Source organism: Corvus hawaiiensis, chromosome 1, assembly GCF_020740725.1.
Source record: "Corvus hawaiiensis isolate bCorHaw1 chromosome 1, bCorHaw1.pri.cur, whole genome shotgun sequence".
Lineage (NCBI taxonomy): Eukaryota > Metazoa > Chordata > Aves > Passeriformes > Corvidae > Corvus > Corvus hawaiiensis.
Window position 1 is genome coordinate 54528934 of NC_063213.1, and position 20158 is coordinate 54549091.

Below are 20158 nucleotides of genomic sequence, written 5' to 3' on the forward strand. Positions count from 1 at the left end.
TTCTAAACCTGGGGATTGAGCACAGCTCAATTTCAACGATGAAATAAAAGGAAATTAATAGAATAGAATAGCTGAGTTGGAAAGAATCTGCAATGATCGTCTGGTCCAACTGCCTGACCTCTTCAGGGAGGATCTTAGAAGCTAAAGCATATTATTAAGGGCATTGTCCAAATGCCTCTTAAAAGCTGACAGGCTTGGGGCATCGACCACCTCTCTAGAAAGCCTGTTCCAGTGTTTAACCACCCTCTCAGTAAATGCTTCCTAATGTTCAGTCTAAACCTCTTCTGGTGCAGCTTTGAATCATTCCCACATACCCTGGAATACCAGGCAGAAGAGATCAGCATCCCGTCTCCACTTTCCCTCCTCAGGAAGGAGTAGAGTGATGCGGACAACCCTCAGCCTCCTTCTCTCCAAACCAGACAAACCCGAAGTCCTTAGCTGTTTCTCACAGGACATTCCCTTCACCACTGCTTCAGCTTTGGATGTAGCTGCAGAGCCCACAACTACACAATATTCCAGGTGAGGCCACACCAGCGCTGACTACAGCGGGATAATCACCCCTGTTTGCACTGTGCTTGATGCACGCCAGGACGCCTTTTACCCTCTTGGCTGCCAGGGCACGCTGCCAAATTACGCCTGAGGGGACCCACTATCTGAAGGGAGAGGGAAAACGCCGGGAAAGGGAAATATGGGGCGATTTAAAGGACAGGACAGGGCTGGAAGCTGACGGCCGGCTCCCCCCGCCACCCCAGCGCTCGGCCCCCGCCGCCCTCCCCGCCGCGGCAGCATCGACAGCCGCCCGTCCGTCAGCCGCCCCTCCGTCACCCACCCGCCCGCTGCCGCCGCCGCCGCCGCCGCCGCCGCCGCTCTCACCAACCTCCGCCTCCGCTTCCGGGTCGCCTCGGGCGGAGGGGAAGTCCCGCCCCGACCGCCCGTACCCGGCGCTGCCGTCCCTCCCTCGGTCCGCGGAAGGCGGGAAGCGGTGCCGGCGATGGGCGACATCCACGAGGTGCCGCGGCCGCGCATCGGCACGGGGCAGCTGGCGCAGCACATCGGGCAGCCCGTCTGCTTCGTGGGGCGCGTCGAGAAGGTTCGTGGGGCGCTCGGCGGGGTCTGGGAGCGGGGATGCGGCTGCCCCGTCGCTCTGTGTGGAGAGGCTGGCGCCGTCCCTGGGGCAGCTCGGCGGCTCCAGCCGGCCTGGGAGCAGGGCGGGAGGCGGACGGAGCTTTGCGGGAAAGAACTGGCTGAGGCGGCCAAAGCTTTTCTGTGACGCTTCCAGGTGCCTTTAGAGCGCACAGGCCTAATGTCTTTTGTAGACTTAAGTGTTCTTTTGTAGATTCATCCTAGTGGGAAGCTTGTCGTGCTTTCGGATGGACTCGGCAAGCATACGACTGTGGAGCTGAGCGAGCCTGTAAGTTACGGAATGCTTTGGAAATGATGTCGCCTCTTGTGGATTCCGGAGGTTTTGTCTTTTCTGAAACCTGTGCATGCCTACCCTGTTTTGAGTTTTTCCACCTGTATTTCATTGCCTCTCTTTCTTGCATCTTTCAGCTAACCTGTAGCTCTCTTACCCATGAGCTGCCTTGGTCTTTATCAATTTTCAGCTGGTGTTAAGAGACAGAACTCGTTCCTTGTCAGACACATCCCTTTTTGGTTATTTTCTCTTACTCTATTAGTTGTTCACAGTGTAATATATTCTGCTACGTTTATTAGTTTTACTGTAAATTCAGTCTCCCATTTTCTTACTGCTTTTATAATCAAAAAGAATACGGTGTTTTCAGGAGTTTTTTAAGTTAACATTGCTACATTCTCTTAGAACACTTGTCATAGCATTTCAGTAAACTCCATAGTTAGCTTGAAGCATTCTTTCTTAAAAAACCCCTAAGCAATTAATGCAATGGGTGTAAGATATAATTAGAACGGCTGAACGAAAATACTGCTTCCTTTGTTATCACCTACCACTGAAGGAGTAACACTTTGGTGTTTTCTTCTGATTCTAAGTATGTTTTTTCCACCAAGAAATGTTGTAATTAAAGAATTATTTTAATTGTGATGACAAATGCTCTAGCTTGACTCAGCGCATGTGTATATTTACATCCTCTTCTCTGAATGAGTTGTTAAATGCTGAGAAACCTTGCCATCTCCATGGGAAATAATTGCATATGGTACTCTCTCTGTCTTTCAAGACAAGAGTCTGTCCTTGTTGATGAAAAATGCAGTTTGATACAGAAGAGTTTTGTCTTATAAATTGAAGATTGCTGACTTCAAACCACAACAAAATGTCTCATACCTCTTTCTTGAGTTTGTGAAAACATTTCCTGCCTTGGGTTGTTAAAAATTCAGATGTTAGCATCTGACCAATGATTCTATAATATTCTATAGTAACAGTGTAAGTGCTTGAATTCCATAAATGCAAAGCTGTAGTGCTGGGCACTTCAGTCTGTGCTCCACTGCCTTGGGAGAAACTGGTGTGTGCAAAAAAATGAGGCCAGGTTCATCTCTCCAGTTCACCCAATGTCAGTGGGGAAACTTCTAGATTTGCTAATCAAAATGCTTTCTAACATTTTTCCCTTTAAATATATTTCTCTGTTTGTGCATGTGTAGTTCACTCTTTCGACCCCAAAATTATGGGGAGGGAATTATTCCAGAAGACTTACTAGAAAGTGAAAAATAAGACTTAGGTATTGGAAGAACATTACCAAAATAGTACTGCACTGTTAAAATTTGTATCTTAAAAAACAAAGAAAATGTTCAAGCTATATTATTTTGGAGTAAGATAGAATTTTTAGCCTTTTTTTCCTTTGTTCAACCAAAGGCTTATTAGTGTCAGTATCTTTGTGTTCTGAACACTTACCTACAGATTACTTAAGAAATAATTTCCAAATATACGTCCTGAATGTGGAACACTGGAACTGCTCTCTGGAGTGTGTGATACCTCCTTAGCTCTTACAGAGTTCTATAACTGACACAGGTTTGAATGCAGTGCTTTAAAATCAGAATTGTTCTGCTCTCTGTGCCCTAGATTAGTCTCTGTTCAGTGACTAAATGACAGTTTTATATACTTACAAACTGGTATCTTTCCTCAGATGCTTCTTCATATTTTTTGTTTTGGCATTGACTTGGCTATTACAAAACCTGTAAATCTCTTAGTGGATCAAGGTTTTTGTGGTTTTTTTTAGGGGGGAGGGTGACAGGTCTTTTCAGTAGTACTGTATTGTTTGACATGGAACAGAATCTGTCCTGAACAAACCATCAGTTGTGGAGAGTTCCTAGCTTAAAGGCAGCAGCTAATTTAGTGTTACTGATTTCATTTTTGATGTGTTTTCTAGCTGGATGAGGAGATTTCAGGGGTTATTGAAGTGGTGGGAAGAGTAACAAATCAGGCAACCATCATGTGTGCATCATATGTCCAGTTCAGAGAAGATAAAAGTTTATTTGGTGAGTAAGAATATACATTACGGCAAATTCATTTTGAGTTCTGAACTCATCTTCAGTAAATAAGAAGGGAAAGCCTGATTACCTTTCCTTATGGACAAGGTCTTTCTTCAAGCTGCCAGATAAGGAGCGGGGTGTAGAAAAGAAGAGTGTCATGAGAGAAGTTCTGTACCAAATACTGTGGTTTACAGTTGAACTGTAGGGAGTGACTCAAAGCTGGAGCCAGTCTAGATCATTGCTGTGGCCAGATTGTTCTCCCACTCCTGACCACGTGGTTCTCACCTTGCCCTGAACCTTGTGTGGTAGTGCAGCTAGCAGGCCTAAAAATAACCTTCCAGAAAACAAGCAATGAGTGTTCCTGCCTTGGGAAAATGGGAGCTTGAGGGAGACTGGGATCACTCAGCTACACTGCTTTAAAATAACCTGTACTTAAATGTTATCATTGACTTGTGGGGAATTGAGCTTGTGCATCATAACCATTTTCTTTACCCTTTTTCAGATCTGGAACTCTACAATGAAGCACTAAAAATTATTCATGAATTCCCTGAATACTTCCCGTTTGGTACTGGGAGGAACACTTGATTTTTATTAGCATATATTTAGAGCTTCTAACAGTACTGTGGTTTCTTGCCTGACAGCATGGTAACAGTTGCATTTATTTTCAACAAATATACTGAAAAGACACTGTTACATGTGCTAAGTATTGCCTATGAAGAGTATTTTCTTTGCAAATGTATTTATTCAGCAAGGAGAACACTTTGTGAGTGTCTCACTCACTGTATATATTTAACCCTTTTGCATCTATGAGGAGTGTTCTGCAAGATTAGACTTGTCAGAAACTGAAATCTTATAAGCATCCTTTTCTACTTGTTAGAGGGTCTAGGATACATTACAGGAAACTTGTATGGAAAAAAATTGGTGGGGTTTTAATATAAAGATTTTTGCTTTAATTTGCTTTGATACAAATTTGTTGAATGGGGGGGTATTTTGCATCTTGAAAATTTATCTTCAATAAAAAAGATTCACTACATTTAACTGTTCATGTCAGCATTAAATGTTAAGAGTGCTATTTTCAGTGATATGTGGCGATTCCTGTTCTCTTTTACCTGACACAGTTAAATTTAACAAAGTGGAATACAAGGTTCTTGCCTTTGCACTGATGCTAAACACTTGGAAGATGTCTAATTAGGCTTGGGGATTTCAAGCACAATTGACTTCTCATCACAACCTTCATTCTTGGTTGGAGTGTAAGCAGCAGTACCAGGATTCAGCCAGCTTGTCATGGTGACTAACCATAGGAACTGCCACACAGTCCCAAATTTTGTTACTATCCAGACTACTTACAACACTTTGCAAAATGTTTGCATCACTTGAGGTAACACAATCAAAGTAAAATTGAAATTTGGAAATATTCTCTGGGAATTAATGAAGTATTTCAAAGTATTTTAAATAAGCCTTAGCCACGTTCATTAAGCTTTTGTACAAACAGGTTTCAGGTTTAGTAGCTAGATTTAATAAGTGCCTTAATAAGACTGCTAGCTTTGTGCTTATTTATAGACATCTCTCTTTTTTTCAGTCAAGGAATATGTTTTCAAAAACTTACACATTGAGCTCACTACAAACTGGAGAGATGATCACGTTAACAGGGGATCTATTTTTTTCTCCCCACCTAGAAGACAGACAGTGACACAGTTACTGTCACTACGAAGGAGGTCTTCTGAAGTAGGAATCAGTCTCCTACAGCAAACAGAACAGAAGGTCCCTGTGGCATGATACCATGCTCTGTCACCAAATTATTTTAGTGCTCAGTAGAATCAAATGTCATTCTTAGTAACTGCATGCATATTTTCCTAGCATTTAAAAATATTTTGTTCCATTCTGCTTTAGAAAATTTGTATTTTGTGTGTGTACATAATACTCTGTAAAATGTTATGTACAGTTAGTTACCCAGACCACCCATGCCCAATGGAGCAGCCTGCCACTAGATGGCTTTAGCACTTCACAGAGACCAGCCTGGGGTATGAGGTCTTGTGAGGGAAAGTTTGAACACACCAAGTGGGAAAGGCTGGTTTCCCTTTGTCAGTCAAGACTCTTCTTGTTCATGCAGTCCTGCAGCAGTGAAAGGTGGCTGGGCAATCTGTACACAACTAAAAGTTTCCCCTATGCGCTTTTTATTCATCTGCTTCTCTACAGAGGCTCTGTGAATAAATGGCCTGTCCTGGCTATGTGGCTGTACAAACCAGACAGCAATGCAAGGAATTGTAAAACATTTTTGGTATTAGAGTAGTGCTCAGGTCATATATGCATTTACCAGCATAATTTCCTACATTACCACACGGAAAACTGCCAGCCACTACAGATACTAAGGGAAAGACATAACCATGGGGCCTGCTGTCAACTAGCCCTGATGGTTAACAGGGCCCCAGGCATCACACACACAGTGAAAGGTGAGAAACTGCCAGACCTCATAGATAATAAAACGGGAAGTAGGGGCATCGTGGGTCGCTGACTGAAGGGGAGACACCAGGGCAACCGTATCATAAACACCAGAGAGGGATGTCACCAAAGCCAGTGCCAACAGCAGCCCAGTAATGGAAGGTGTGAAGAGGAGCTGGTGAATTGAGGGAACCTGGTAGAGAAGGGGGGTACGAAGTGAATGCTGTAATCAAAACAGACTTCTACAAGTTTATGCTATTTGGAACAGGACTGCTCCCCCTCCACTCATTACTGACTTCTGAGACTTGGTACCTGTTTGCTGGGCTCTTGGCTCACCCTGCTCTGCTGTCCTGGCTTGGGCATGGACACGTGCACAACACGTGTAGTGCTCGTGAGCAAGGGGCCTGTGTGTGTGATGATAAAGTGCTTCTGCTTAATCAAGGAAGGGCTACAAGGCTGGAGCATCTAATGAAATTAAAACAATGAAATGTAATCAGCATGAGCCACAGGATCAAGACATTTTAGCATGCAAGGCCACCTTCAGCAGAGTTGAGCTGAGATATACCAGGCAACAGTAAAGGTAGAAGTAACTGCAGCTAATAAAATGTTTGTAGCTACACTTTTTGTTAGAAAACAAGAAATCACCCCCAGAATTACAGTTTTATTAATTCTAAAGCAAAACAAGGAAAAAAATCTGGTAATTAAAAAACATACAGCTCTTGCTTTGTAAATTTTGCAAACAGTGTAATTACTGACCTGAAAGCCTGATTACTAATTGCAACAGCCAAAACTCACAGTGATACTGTGCCAGAATATGCATATTCTTAATTCAAAACATTTCAAAGATGAGTATTAAATAAAGTGACCACGTAATTTAACTTGATAGAATTTGACACACAGTTATAGTCGAGGTGAAAACGTTATAGATGATTTTTCTTTACATGAGGAAACGAGACACTTTATATTGGTAGTTGCATTCACCTCAACATGGAAATTATCAGGAAAATTTATCGAATGATACTACACAAGAATAAAAACCAAACACTTGACACTTACAAATCCTAATTTCCATAAAGCAAAAGCTTTATTGCCTGTATTTATATAAATAGGGTATCATACAGTAAGCCCCAGTTTACATTTATAAATGGAGAACATTTTGAAGAGCTCTTCAACAGCAACATGAAGTGTGCAAAAATACTGGAAAGAGAAATAAATATTCTAAAAAGGAAAAAAAAGGAACTGCTCTCCCTCCCATGCCTAAAAATATCAAGTACCTCTTAGATTTTTAATTTAAAAAAAGATCTTTGCCAATTTTAGATCAAAATAAATGCAGATGCATTACAACATTAATACTAAAACAGAAAATATAACCCAAAGTCCTGCATGTAATCCTGTACACCCACAGAAAACACTTCCACATTTTATCTTCTTGAAACTACACTAGAGCACAGAGAATCAGTGGTATATTACAATATATTCTCTTTTAAAACACCAATTTTCACAGTCCTGGCAAACAGTACCAGTTTATTGCTAGCATTCCATTTAGTATTTCATAGCACACAAGTGTTGAGTAACTCATATATTGTAAATAAACACACACCAAGTAAACTGATGTTATTATCACATACCTTAAAACAGGTTTGGTTTTTTTCCCTAATTTGTGTGAATTTTGTTGCCTACAAAGTCAAGGACAACAATACCAATTAGCTCATAGTACAGTATTAGCAAAGTATCATTGACGCTCTCTCAAGTCAATAAATAATCTTAATTCCAGCAGGTAACACATCTAGAAGTACTCTGACCAATTACTTAGAATTGCACAGCCTTTTGGGAGCAGATGAGTGTCCACTAGTGACCAGAAGCAGGATTTATACAGGTTGATTCCATACTTCCCAGTATATTTCTGAAGTACAGGGAAATGCTGATTATCTCGAAGTCTGCAAATACTTCTGTAGTCAAAACTCTGCACACTGTTTAAAACTTACGTATTTACAAGTCTCCAGTCCTTGAGATTTCAGACCTTCACAGTAGTAAGTTAAAAAGTTATCAGATACAGCCTCCTATAGTTTACCTGCACTCTGCACTGAAACAGTCACATGACTTCTCAGGGAACTCTTCTCTAGGATACAGTCATTGCTAGAAGAGAAAACCCCCACTCTTTAGCATTAAAATTTGCATCAGCTAGATATGTAGGCTGGTTAAGTAAGAACCTGAATTGCAAAGACGTTGCTTTACCATAAAACCTGGGAACAGAAAGAAATGGATTTTTCATTAAAAAAATCTTTAGAATACAGTTGACAGTGGCACTTTGAATGAACTTATAAGGAAACAATCATTTGCATACAAGAGAGTGTGATCAAACAATGAACAGAGGAATCCACAGCACCACTTTGCCATCTTCTGAAGGACACTTTTCAAGTGTTTATTTTGAAGGTCTGCTTTCACAGCATATAAACTCAGCTTTGGGGCCAATCAGCATTATCCTGAAAACTTTTTTAATAAAGGTCTTTGGATTTTAGCAAATCCAAAGAGTCCACAATTCCAGGAGTGCTTTTCTTCAGTCCTCTGTATAAGGGCCACACACTGTACCTAGAGGCTCACTTCAGGAATACCTGTTTCTACCAAGCACAGTCATACACACATCATTTTACTACTCTGATAGCAATTTATTTTTTCACAGTAAGTCACAAATTACCTTTGTCTAAAATATATGCTTGGACTATGATGGACATCCATTAGAGAGCCACACATTTTCTAATAGTATTTACGCCTGGACAGTCTCTGCTGGAACGAGATTCCCTGTTGTATCCAGCTGCATACACTTACAAGAGCAGGCAGAAACTGGGCACTCGGTATGGTCCCTAAATAGCAACAGCCAAAAAAAGAAAAGAGGTAAAATAATTTTGCAATTATATATTTAACTATGTGCAGAGGTGTAGTATCTCAGAAAAACTCAGTAACATAGTTCAGTTTTACTATTTAAACTTTATAATGATAGATACAGGGAAGGAGGCGTGTTCTACTCAGTGCAGCACACATATGTAAAATAACAAAAATTTAACATCAACTTACCTGAACCAGCTCAGCATATGACCAGCATGTCCACCATGCCGACAGTTGTGACACCAAGTAAACCAGTTGTTGAATTGGGCTAACTTCTTGTCTTTGCTAAGATCCACTTTTTCATCTGACTTGGATCCTCCTGTGCAGAGAAAAACCCACCCCCACAAATATGGCTGTAAATCATTACACTTCATTTGTATTTCAGTTCCAGCAACATCACTAAAATAGTTTTGAAATTAGGGATATTGTGTGAAAAAGCAGCCTGATTTTAAAAGAGAAGTCAGTAAAAATATTAAGACATGGAAGAATGTCAAAAAAGAATTAAGACTGCTGAGCTGTTGCTTCACATCTCATGGATGTGCTAAACTTGCCTATTAAACAAGTTTTACAGACAGAATATCCTTCAATGGTGATTTATGCTTTATTGATTTACATTCCAGTGAATTATGGGCCTATTCTGCTGCACATGAAATCTTCTGCTTTAAAAAAAGAAAATCAACAATATCTAAGTTATGAATTGGAACAAGTAAAATATACAAGTCATAACAAAGATCACTAAAAGAATGAGAAGAGATAAATAAACATGACAACTCTACAGCTGCTCATGGCTCTGTAACAAGACTGACTTAAAAATATGGTCAAAATCCTTTTCATTTAGACATTATATAATGCTGAGCCAAAGGCATTAAGAACTAAAATATTCTAGTCATAATATCTCTTAGCTGTGACAGCCTGACCCCTGCTTTCTTTCATCTTAGTAACAGAAAGCACACATCTCTCTTCCTCTTCCACCTAAAAATTAATTCATTTACATTCGAAGATTTGTGTAGCATCCCTACAATTAATCTCAAGAAAACACACTCCCTATTTCTTTCAGTTGTAAAGCTCACAATACTGACCTCCACAATACTTGGATCTCTACATCAATCTAACCATGGAATTTGACTGACAATTTCACAGAAAACTGCCAGAACCAAGTAACTATGCATACTGTCTGACCCTTAAGAATTGAAACAAAGGTTTCATCATAAAATTAGATGGTATGTAAACAAATTCTCAATTATGATCCTTCTCCCTTCAAAATGATGAGTATGAATATTTACAGTATAATCACAACTAGAAAAAAAAATGCAACAGAAGATCTTCCAATAGGAACTGCTAATTTAACTAGTACTGTAGCTGAATAACTAAAACCCACTGTGTCATACCTGGACAGCTGGAAACTGGTGTTCCCATATTGATCAGGCAAAGTGCGCAGCGGGGAAGGGGCTTACGGCAACCAGGGCAGCTCGTAACTTTTGACTTGGTTGGTGAACCGCTGACTCCATATTGGCTAAAACCTCGCCCCTGATGAGGAATAGCTGAACAGCTGTAAGAGATTGATTTCCCACAGAAATTGCAACTCACAAACACCTAAAGAGAACAAATGCCCATTAATTTTTTGGTTTGGTTCCACTTTTGCTACATCTGTGAGTGAATCCATTCAAGCTAGTATGTAATACTAGTAAACATTTATTTACCAGATATTCTAGAGAGTGCCCTGGAAAGCCAAAGCTACTTGTGAAGGAGTTTTTAACATCTTGGCTTATAGATGAGGCACACAGCCCTGAGAAATAGGCCTTAATTATGCTCACTTACTTCAAAAGCACATAAAAACATGCACAATTGTTAAAACTTTGAAATACATTATTTAAGATAATAAAAGCCGTATCTTCAGTAATGGAAGAAATTAGGTTTATTCTACTTACTATATAAAGTCTGGTCTCTCCCTCCTTACAGTCAGATGACTCACACTACAGTCCCCAACATAAGGATTTCCCTAATATTGTTTATCTGCATCCTTCACAAGTTGTGACTTGATACCAAGGAGCACATATTTTAAACTCTTCAGGGGCTGTTTATGTTAACCACATAAGGAAGGAGCAGTAAACTCAACTCCCTCCCACTTGGAACAGCTCTGCTTAAACAGCTGTGACTGATAAATGAATTCAAAACCAGCTTTCCTCAGAAACTCCCAGGCCCCAAAGCCTGTAATGAACATACTTAGCAGACATAAGAGAGTAAATGGTAAGACCATGTTGGCTAAAACTGCCACCAGATGTTAAGAAGATAGCATTTGGGAATGGCATTAGTTTTTGGGTCAGCATATGTTCAGAACTGATAATGAAAGTTGCTGCTGTTCACTTTAGAGTCAGGTTCAAGGGCTTCAAAACAGCTTTGAGTTTTTTTCAATTAAAGGTAATTTGAACTAGTTCCATGGTTTCAGCATCAGTCTCACCCTGACACTGAATTCAGCTGGATGATACATCTCTGATGTATCAAAAAAAATCAAAAGAGTTTCCGGTTTCCCCAGAAGTAAAGTGTTGATAAGGTTACAGTTTCTGAAAGACCTGTTACTTGAAAAAAAAAGTGACACCTCTTTTTATTAGGGCAAGCTTAGTTGAAATCTTTCTTTTGCACATAAATCCTCAAGAAAACCCAGATATGGCCAGCAAGGTTTTTTTTACGGAAGTACCATGCCACATTCCTTTCTGGACTGGTCATACTTCATATAAGTTTTATATTTACCTGGGCTAAAGGCTTTGAGCTGGGATCCAGCTTACTTCTATGGATATCAAATTCTGCACGTTTATGCCAAAACCTCCAAGCATCTAAAAGATTCCTGTAGTTCTCAATCCAGTACTGAACCCTTTCATCCTTAAGTACATCTGATGGAGAACCCTAAAGCAGGCAGGAAAAAATGTCAGCTATGCACTGAAGACACACAATACATATTACTCAGTTTTTCAAAAGCCTTTACAAAGTGTACTACAAGATATAATAAATAATATAGTGTCATTTATCCTGAAGAAGATGAATTTTCTGTAAACTGTAGTGAGTTTGATAAAGATTTTCTTCAGTTTCTCTCTGGTTGAAAATACTTGTGCTGCCATGTCTTCCTAAGAACTTACATCTGTGAGATGAAGGATTTGAAAGTTCTGTCACATATCACAGTCTACATCACTGTCATGATTGCATATGCAGTTAAATACACTGCTGGCAATAGCTGCTACTGTGTAATGGCCAAGGTAAGCCCCTTATTAAAAAAAAAAAAACAAAAACCCAAAGCCTACAAACAAACAAACAAAACCCTCACCTTTGTTCTCTACCAAAATCCTGAAAGCAAAAAAAAAATAATGAAAACATCAGGAAACACACCAGCAATAAGCAGACAAATGGGTATTCCCAGCTCAGCTAGTGAAAAGGACTGATTTTCTTCTGTCTCTTTCCCCTGCTATCTCCTCAAGCTATCTCAACCAGAGAGGGTGAAGACACATGCTTGTTAGTTAACACTGAGTTTCCGATGACTCCACAAAAAAAAACCCAATTGTCCCAATTTAGTACAGAAAATACTTCTTAGTTCACAAAATTCAACACTATGCTGATAAAGAAACTATGTTTAGTTTTCCTCCATAAACTTTATTTTGGAGTGAAACACTAACCTGTAGCATGCAATAGCTTGCTGTCTGGACATCTCCAGTTCTGTCAACATAACTTTCCATCAAGTCAACTCCATCTTTTGTCAGCCCTGTTAACAGTATTCCCTCCAAATTCCCAGCCTCTTTCATTTCATTTGTCAGCTTTTCAATAAACCTGTTGAGCTATAAAAAATATGTATGAAGAAATATATAAGTAAAAACGGTGTCTGCTGCTAACAGAATGCTGTGTTGCTGGATGTTATGCAGAAAAAGTTAAATTACTATATTGTATGACAGTGCATGAAACCACATGTTTATACACAAACTTTAAGCTTCCTGATAGAAAATGCAAAGAGAGGTTATGTGTTCTTAGAATACTTTGGTGAATTTAAAATAGAACATTCCTGATGTAAAACCAAACCTTAATTTGAGAGAACATTAAAGCCTGGAAATAAATACTGAGTAAGTAGAAATATCATCCAGTAGAACAGGTGTACAGTTGATGCAATTGCATTTAAACTACCATGTAATGAATACTCACAAAAACTTCCAAAATAACAATAAAACCAATAAAGCCCCCAAACCAACAACCAAATCAAAAATTGTGCTGAAAATACAAACTAAAAACCAGATACCATATCTTATATACTACTGTGATAAGAAAAAACAAATCACTCACGACTCATTATTTCTACTGTTCACCCCTCTAGCCCAGTTTCTTCTGCCTCTGAATTAAGCCAAGTATAAAAGTTTGTTTAAATGTGCAACCATAAACCTACCTGAGCATCATTGAGGAACTTGCAAGCAAATGCCACTCTGTCTCGTACAGCTACATTATTTTCATACTTTAGAGAGAAAAATGGGAATACCAACATCAGACGCATGTTTCCATTTTTCCAATACATTGTAAAATCAGAGCACTTGCACTACCATCTAACAAATACAATGAAATTGATTGTGTACAAAGAAAGCATGACATCAGGAGAAAGCTAACTCTAAATATCAGCTTACTTGTTTGTACTCAGATACGGGTATCAGAAGAATACTGCAGATACGGGAACAATCTCCCAGGAAAGCCTGGTACAACACATCCTACAAGGTTTATGAAACTCTACAAAAATAAACTTTGCAAGTCCTGTAGAGTACTTAGTGCTTCCAGCATGTATAGCCAAGAGTCCCACCAAGTCACAGGAAGAAGAAAAACAAATCAAGCTTCCTTTACTATATTTACAAAATAACTAGCCTAACCACTCCATTCCTTCCTTAAATTGCAAATAAAAGTTAACAAACAAAGCAACAAAACACCCCAAGCAAACACAAAGTAAACATCCAGAACAAATTTATCATAAGTATATTAACACTTGAGCTTCAGCAGTGCATCAATATTTACCTTCTGCTTTTTAATCATTTCACTAGATGCAACACTGAAGAAAAAAAATACTTCTCTGTATTAATTCTCACACTTAGCTGTGCCCGTATTTTTCCCTCCTGATATTCTCAGATTAGAAATTGTGACTGACACTGCCAAAACAAGATGCACTTGGCAAAATCTCTTTCATTCAAATTTTAACAGGTTTCTCACTGAAGGAAAAATTAAAATTAAAAACAAACAGCACCTTATCATGTGGAAGTTGCCAGTTCATCAATAAAAACCCCTATAAAATTACTACCCAACATCCAGAGAACAACAATACTCTCTCTCAAAGACAGAAAAAAAAAAAAAAAAGATCCAGGTTTCTCTCCTCTGGGATTCTAACCATTTTTGTTTTTCATTACCCTAAAAGCATCAAATTGTGACAGCTTCGCTTTCAACAGCTTTGGGCCAACTGCGCTGCTGCATTACAGGAGTCCTCTCCTGGGCTAAATAATTCCTACTGAATCAAGTATTTCTACTGTTCTCTAACCAGGAATCAAGTATGTTAACTCCTCCAAAGGCTCAAACTATCTCATGATTAAAGATTTAGTTTGCCTTTTAAATGGTAATTCTGTATCAGTTTCAGAAGACCTGGAATATTCTATTTACTGTTTCAACACAGTGAAATTATTTTAACAAGTAAGCAAGGGAAAAGAAAATATAATTCAATGCAAATACAGCTTGATGAAAGTCCTGCAAACTCCCCTGCATTTAGTCTGCTTTTTGCAATTCTATTATTGATCTCTCTTCTGTTTCTTTCCACTGTTTATATTATTTTGATAATGTATTTCTAGTGGTTTAATAACTCCATACTAAGAATCAAATTCCTCTAAAAAAATGTGTCAACTATAATGGATATTTTGGTTGTTCGTGCATGATTTGTTTACTAACATAACATTCACCAAATATGTAATGTCTGTTTAGCAGAAAGAAATGCTATTTGCCAGCACCAGGATAAAAGAATACATTCTAATTTGATCAATTCTTGGAGTATATAGGACTCCCCCTACATATGTGCATATATCTACACGCTCCTATTGCATAAAGAAATTTTAACCTAACATAAAGAAATTTACTCACCAAAACACCATCATATGAACCAGACTCACTCGTCAGGAAAGCAAACATAGCACACAAATAGGGATTGTTCAATTGCAGTCTTAGAGTACTGCACATTTCTCTCCAAAGTGAGTTCTTCTCATCTGTGTAGCCTGATAGAGCCATTGCTACTACATTAAGGTTTAGATCACCTGTTTTATGCAAAGCAATCAGTGAAATAATATTATTCAAGTTAAGGACTTAAAAAAAATCCAGTTAAAACTGTAAATAAAAGCATCCATCTGAAACACAATGTTTGGTCAGGATGCAACACAAAATGCAGTAGAATTAACACTACCTGAAATTAATGTGCATACACTATCATGTATAGTAGCTTCTGCTTTAAATGCCTCTGTTCAGGTAAGTTAGCACCTACATGCATGACAACCTCTTTAAACAACATCACACTGCTTGTGGTATTTTGAAATAACTATCATAAAAGACTTTCATTATCATAATTCATATCCACAGGAAGTGAAAAGACAGGAATGTATATCCAGCCATCGTTTGACAGACCTAGCTGGAGGATGGCAATTTTATATAAAAGTTTCAAGCTAAGAAGTTTCCTAAAAACGCAAAAACTATTCAATCTAAATACTCATTCTGTCAGAAAGTTCAATTTTATTCTTAAATTTGAAAGTAGCATGTCTTCACTCTGAATCCTCCCTATGGAAAGCACAGACAGACACTCTTTCCCCCAGCAATTCCATCGAAGTAAAAAGAATCCCTAGTTCTGAACATATGTCTTTCTGGGTTTTTTATCAGTATGAAATTCTGAAACATATGATCTATTTTAACTAGACAGTATGGCATATGGTAGTCTGATGAGTGAAATATCAGGATTTGCCAAGCTCCAATACAAGTGCTTCAAGTAATAATTTCATAATACAACAGGCATCTCTTCCCAACTATCTTCCGTAATTCTGTTAACAGAAAAAATCTAATGTAATACAGAGCCAAAATAAAAGACTAAACACAATACACACCTTTTCCTGAGGAAGCCCCTTTATTCAGAATTTGTATTGCTCGCCGTATGTCCAAGTTGAAAAGTGCTACAGCAGCAGCTCGCTCCCAGTCTCCTTCCTGTTCCAATGAATTTAGGAAAGGTTCCACATCTAAGTCTGTTCCCTTCTTTATCCACCCACAGAGCTGCAAAGCCAAAGATCTCTCCTCACTCAGATACTGAATAATATCTGCCTGTCTATCAGATCCACTCCTGCTGTGCCTGAGGTTCTCTGTTGTTCCTAGAAATGGGAAATAAGTTGAATTATGCTTAAATCACAATTTCAATCGCCATCACAACACAACACTTTGATTTCAATCATAAAGCAGGGTACAAAAGCTGAGTATCACATTTTGGTACTTCAACATTGCTTAAAACTCCATGGTAAGAAGCAGCAACCACAAAATTATTTTGATCTGCTAAAAATTATGCACCTAAGCTTGACACATATTCATCAGTCTTTTTTCTTTCTTCTACCATTTGTTACATCTGACAGGAGTTTTCAGTATGTTCACATTGAAGATACATAATACAGGGTCAAGCATCTGCTCTACCAGTTCTCAGCCAGCATCAATGTGTTAGAAGCTTTCCCACCACTGAAGACTCATTTTTTGCTCCAAGGAGCATATTTATTAATAAGACATATATTGAAATCAGAAGGAAATATTCAAATAATAAATTATATTAAGAAAAACTTCAGCGGGCATGAGAAGCAGAATGTGACAAACCAGGGGTGATCACCACTTCAGAACAGGCCAGCTTATTTAAACATAGTTGTATAAAGGTACTTAATACACTAGCAGTGACAGCAAAGTCACCTTTCTAGAACTACAGCCTGATGTGGAGCTTTGAAAAATATAATAGTTATGCAGGGAGCAAGAATACCTAGTGCCATAGTCAAAACTTCAAAACTCAAATGTTTGAAATAGTTCAAAGATTTTCCTCTGAGGATACTATGCTTTTACAATTACTAACTTTCAAAGAACACTGAAAACTCTGGAAATTACTGTTAACTTACATTATTAAAACACAAACAGAAATACTTTGTTTCAATATTTTTAAATAGCATCTTTGAACAATTGCCAAAGACAACGCATGAGTGCGTCATTTTTCAAACATTATACAACAGTACTTAGCAAAGTTGGAACATTCTTACCCAAAGATGACTTCACAATTGATTTAATGCCAGCATAAACTAAGGGACCTTTGTTTCCTGTAAGTTTTTGATCCATATCTTCAGTATACTGCTTCATAAGTATTTTCATGTATAGGAAGCTTAATTTTTCCCAAAAAATGTTTTTAAAAATTTAAAGTCACATCCTGTTAAGATATGCAAAGTATTTACAGGATGTTGCATTGTATTTAAAGATTTTAATGCATTTTATGTAAGTAGTTTACATATAAAGGTATATTACTTCCTTAGGACAAAAACTACAATAAAATAAAGGATATAATGCAGAGTGTACCAAAGCGATTTCAGCTGAGGATCTTCATTTCCAGCTAGGAGGTGATTTCTCCAAACTTGTTCGGTATCAAGACCATACCTTGACAGAGCTCTAAGCCGCATTTTGGTTGCTATATCTTTTTCCAAGGAACTAGCCTTTCCTTCTTCTGTACACTCATACAAATGTCGTCCACAAGCCCACATTAAGGATGTCACTGGGCTCCACGCAAGAGAAATTCTTTCAAACACTGTGAAGTCAGACATAGTCCTGTTGGGAGTCACTACTACCATTCGATTTTGATTTGTGGGATGCCAGGCAAATGAAGCAATGTAATTTTCACATGGTTGGACACTTCTTTCAATTATTGTTGGCTCAGTTTCATCTCCAATAGGTGTGGGAGTATGCTGCATGTCATACAGTCTAATGATATTACTATCCCTTGTTAAAGTAGCTAACAGTCCAGTCCTTGTTGGACACCATGCAACTTTTGTTAAGGGTTTTGGTTGCTCTGTCAAGGTCAAAACAGGCTTTTCAAACTTTCTTAAATCCCATATGGCAACCTGACCTTCATAGAAGGAAGCAACACGATCGTGGAAATAGGGATCAACAGTCACTCCTTGGACAGCCTTTGTGTTTACAAATATTTTTTGGCTTGTGTTCCTAAGATCAAAGATAGCCAGATTTCGATGCATTCCAGCCAACAGCAGCTTCTGATCCCGTGGAAGCCAACAGAGAGACAGACAAGCATCATTCTGTCCTAATTCGTACAGTGGTTTTGTTACTACCAGGCCTGCTTCCGCATCTCCTGCTGAAAGCCTTACTTTCTCTGTAGCAACTGCAGTCTCTGGGGCATATTTGCTGCTGATATCCCAGATCAGTACTGAAAAGTCAGCCCGATGTTTATCTAAGCCAGCAGCAAGCCAATTGCTATCCAGTGGGTTCCACGCGAGGGTATTGCATTGCCGGGCGTGTTTGGGAACAAACTCTTTGCCTATCAAATCTTTAGATTTTGAGTTGTGATCTTGCCCGAGGCTGGTAAGTACCACTCGGCCATTGGCCTGTCCAACAGCAAGGAGACATTCAGGATCATACTTGGGATACCAAGCCACACATTTCATGTACGGTGTATCTGAATTTATTGACAGTAGTGTAGCTGTAGTTTCTTCCGACAACCGCAAGGACCCTGCCTTGAGCTCTGAACTTACAGCAGAGTCAATGTGATAAAGGCTCAGTTCCGAATCGCACACAACAAATCTGTCAACATGGTGTGGGGCCCACAGGATATCAGGTTTGGAGCCACTCATGGCTAGGGTAAATTGACATACAAATTAAGCTCTGGTAAGAAGATTCAGGTGATATCCATGCATATGGAAACTGTTGAGAAAATGATTTGCAGGAATGTTATCAAAACCCAAGTTGTTTTTCAATCTGAAATAATCATTAAACCAACAAAACCAAATGACTTTTAGCTCAAGGGTTTAACTCATGACACACTTCAAGCCAAATCCTTAAGCCTTCTCCTCACAGCACATGTTGTTTTTGCTGGTATGTATGTACTGAGACAGAACCAACACGGCCACCTACGAACTGATGACAACAGGATTTGCTGTGTTTACAAACTCCACACCAGTATTAAGCAAGAACACATTACCCGAGATGCGCTGTGTCAGGGTGTGCCGCTGGGAAAGCGCCACTCCCTCAAATACCTAGAAAAGAATTTCCCTGTCTAATTAAAAAGTGACAAAAATTAGACTCTGTCTGTTTTGTCTAAAGCCCGTTCCACAGCCTATAAAGGCTTTCTATCTTGGAAGATTTCAACAGAAATGCATATTGTCATCTTACTGTACAGCTCCTAATCCCAGCTCCCGCCCCAATGTTACCACGTCTCCGTTCGTATCTGGCCCAGCAACATTCAAATAGGCACATTACTGTCAAAACTCCATTCACACTTTCGGTAGCTGCATGCCCAGAATCACTACACGTGCCTACACGCCAACAGACCCCACAGATCCTATACACCTCTTCCATCACTCTGGAAAGGGACATGCAAGATTCGGAGGTATGAAAAAACAGCATTATTTAGTCTACTTGGGCCGCCTCTGTGTGCCTGCAGGCCACCGCCCCGCCCGCCCCCGCCCGCCTGCGAGGGGGCGCAGGGCCCCCGGCCGCAGCCCGTTCCCGGCAGGAGACACGGAAGGCGGAGGCGGCCGCAAGAGCGGACCGGAGCCGTGAGACCGCCACCCTCCCACGCTCCCTCCCTCCGCTCCCGGGCGCGGCAGCCGCTCACCAGCCCGCGGAGGCCGCAGCCCGGCGCCGCCAGCCGGCCCCGCCGCCCGGGCAGGGGGAACGGGAAGCGCAGAGAGCTTCCGGCTGCGCCGGGGAAGCGGAAGCAGCGCCCGGGGGGGCGTTTCCGCCGGGCGGCGCCGCGCGCGCGCTTCCGGGCCCTGTCCGCTCTCCTCCCTCCCATTGGCGCGCGGGACGGTCGCGTGCCCCCCCCGCAGCGCCCCCAGGCGGGCCGGGCCGGAGCGGGGAGGGCTCCGGGCGGGAGGGAGCCGGGCAGCCTCGGGACCCCGGCAGTGTGCTCTGGGGTGGCCCTGCTGGAGCAGCGAGGTTGCACCAGAGCACCTACTGCCGGCCTGAAACATTCTGCGGTTCTGTGTCCACAAAGAGCATCTAATAGCGGCCCTCTGCCATGGACACCTCCCGGTGTACCACGTTGCCCAGAGCCCCGTCCAGCCTGGCCTTGAACACTTCCAGGGATGAGACATCACAGCTTCTCTGGGCAGCCTGTTCCGGTTCCTCAGCA

General features: G+C 40.3%; 3 protein-coding genes across 5 annotated transcripts in view; 1 reads left to right on the forward strand and 2 right to left on the reverse strand.

The window, feature by feature from the left end:
- UMAD1 (UBAP1-MVB12-associated (UMA) domain containing 1) overlaps nucleotides 1-971 on the reverse strand; it is a 78934-nt gene extending 77963 nt beyond the window's left edge. The window contains exon 1 of one of the 2 annotated variants that reach the window (XM_048304893.1): nucleotides 878-971. The gene's annotated coding sequence lies outside the window, so the exon portion shown is untranslated. Of the gene's footprint in view, nucleotides 1-829 lie in introns of both variants that reach the window. The other variant, XM_048304900.1, reaches the window with a different exon arrangement.
- RPA3 (replication protein A3) lies at nucleotides 909-4514 on the forward strand. The gene is made up of 4 exons (XM_048304913.1): nucleotides 909-1090; nucleotides 1337-1411; nucleotides 3330-3438; nucleotides 3935-4514. Exons 1-4 carry the CDS (start codon nucleotides 992-994, stop codon nucleotides 4015-4017), a joined length of 366 nt encoding a protein of 121 aa, XP_048160870.1. The 5' UTR covers nucleotides 909-991; the 3' UTR covers nucleotides 4018-4514.
- A 2422-nt stretch (nucleotides 4515-6936) lies between these two features.
- MIOS (meiosis regulator for oocyte development) lies at nucleotides 6937-19731 on the reverse strand. 2 transcript variants are annotated; one of them, XR_007203868.1, is made up of 12 exons: nucleotides 19640-19731; nucleotides 17360-18726; nucleotides 17064-17162; nucleotides 15891-16148; nucleotides 14887-15056; nucleotides 13172-13237; nucleotides 12417-12575; nucleotides 11503-11655; nucleotides 10143-10347; nucleotides 8944-9073; nucleotides 8567-8732; nucleotides 6937-8114 (listed from the first exon to the last, which is right to left on the reverse strand). XR_007203868.1 is itself a non-coding variant. In XM_048304833.1 (11 exons), exons 2-11 carry the CDS (start codon nucleotides 18654-18656, stop codon nucleotides 8636-8638), a joined length of 2634 nt encoding a protein of 877 aa, XP_048160790.1. In that variant the 5' UTR covers nucleotides 18657-18726; nucleotides 19640-19731; the 3' UTR covers nucleotides 6937-8635. The 2 variants fall into 2 exon arrangements, 1 of the variants encoding a protein (XP_048160790.1); XM_048304833.1 differs by having other exon boundaries at nucleotides 6937-8732.
- Nucleotides 19732-20158: the final 427 nt, after the last annotated feature.

Coding starts and splice junctions, on each gene's coding strand:
- RPA3 (XM_048304913.1), top strand. CDS start 992: ATGGGCGACATCCACGAGGTGCCGCGGCCGCGCATCGGCACGGGGCAG. Junction 1,091..1,336: donor TCGTGGGGCGCGTCGAGAAG/GTTCGTGGGGCG, acceptor GTTCTTTTGTAG/ATTCATCCTAGTGGGAAGCT. Junction 1,412..3,329: donor CTGTGGAGCTGAGCGAGCCT/GTAAGTTACGGA, acceptor TGTGTTTTCTAG/CTGGATGAGGAGATTTCAGG.
- MIOS (XM_048304833.1), bottom strand. CDS start 18,656: ATGAGTGGCTCCAAACCTGATATCCTGTGGGCCCCACACCATGTTGAC. Junction 13,238..14,886: donor GTTCATATGATGGTGTTTTG/GTGAGTAAATTT, acceptor TTCTCTCTAAAG/TATGAAAATAATGTAGCTGT. Junction 12,576..13,171: donor AGTTCCTCAATGATGCTCAG/GTAGGTTTATGG, acceptor TATTTTTTATAG/CTCAACAGGTTTATTGAAAA.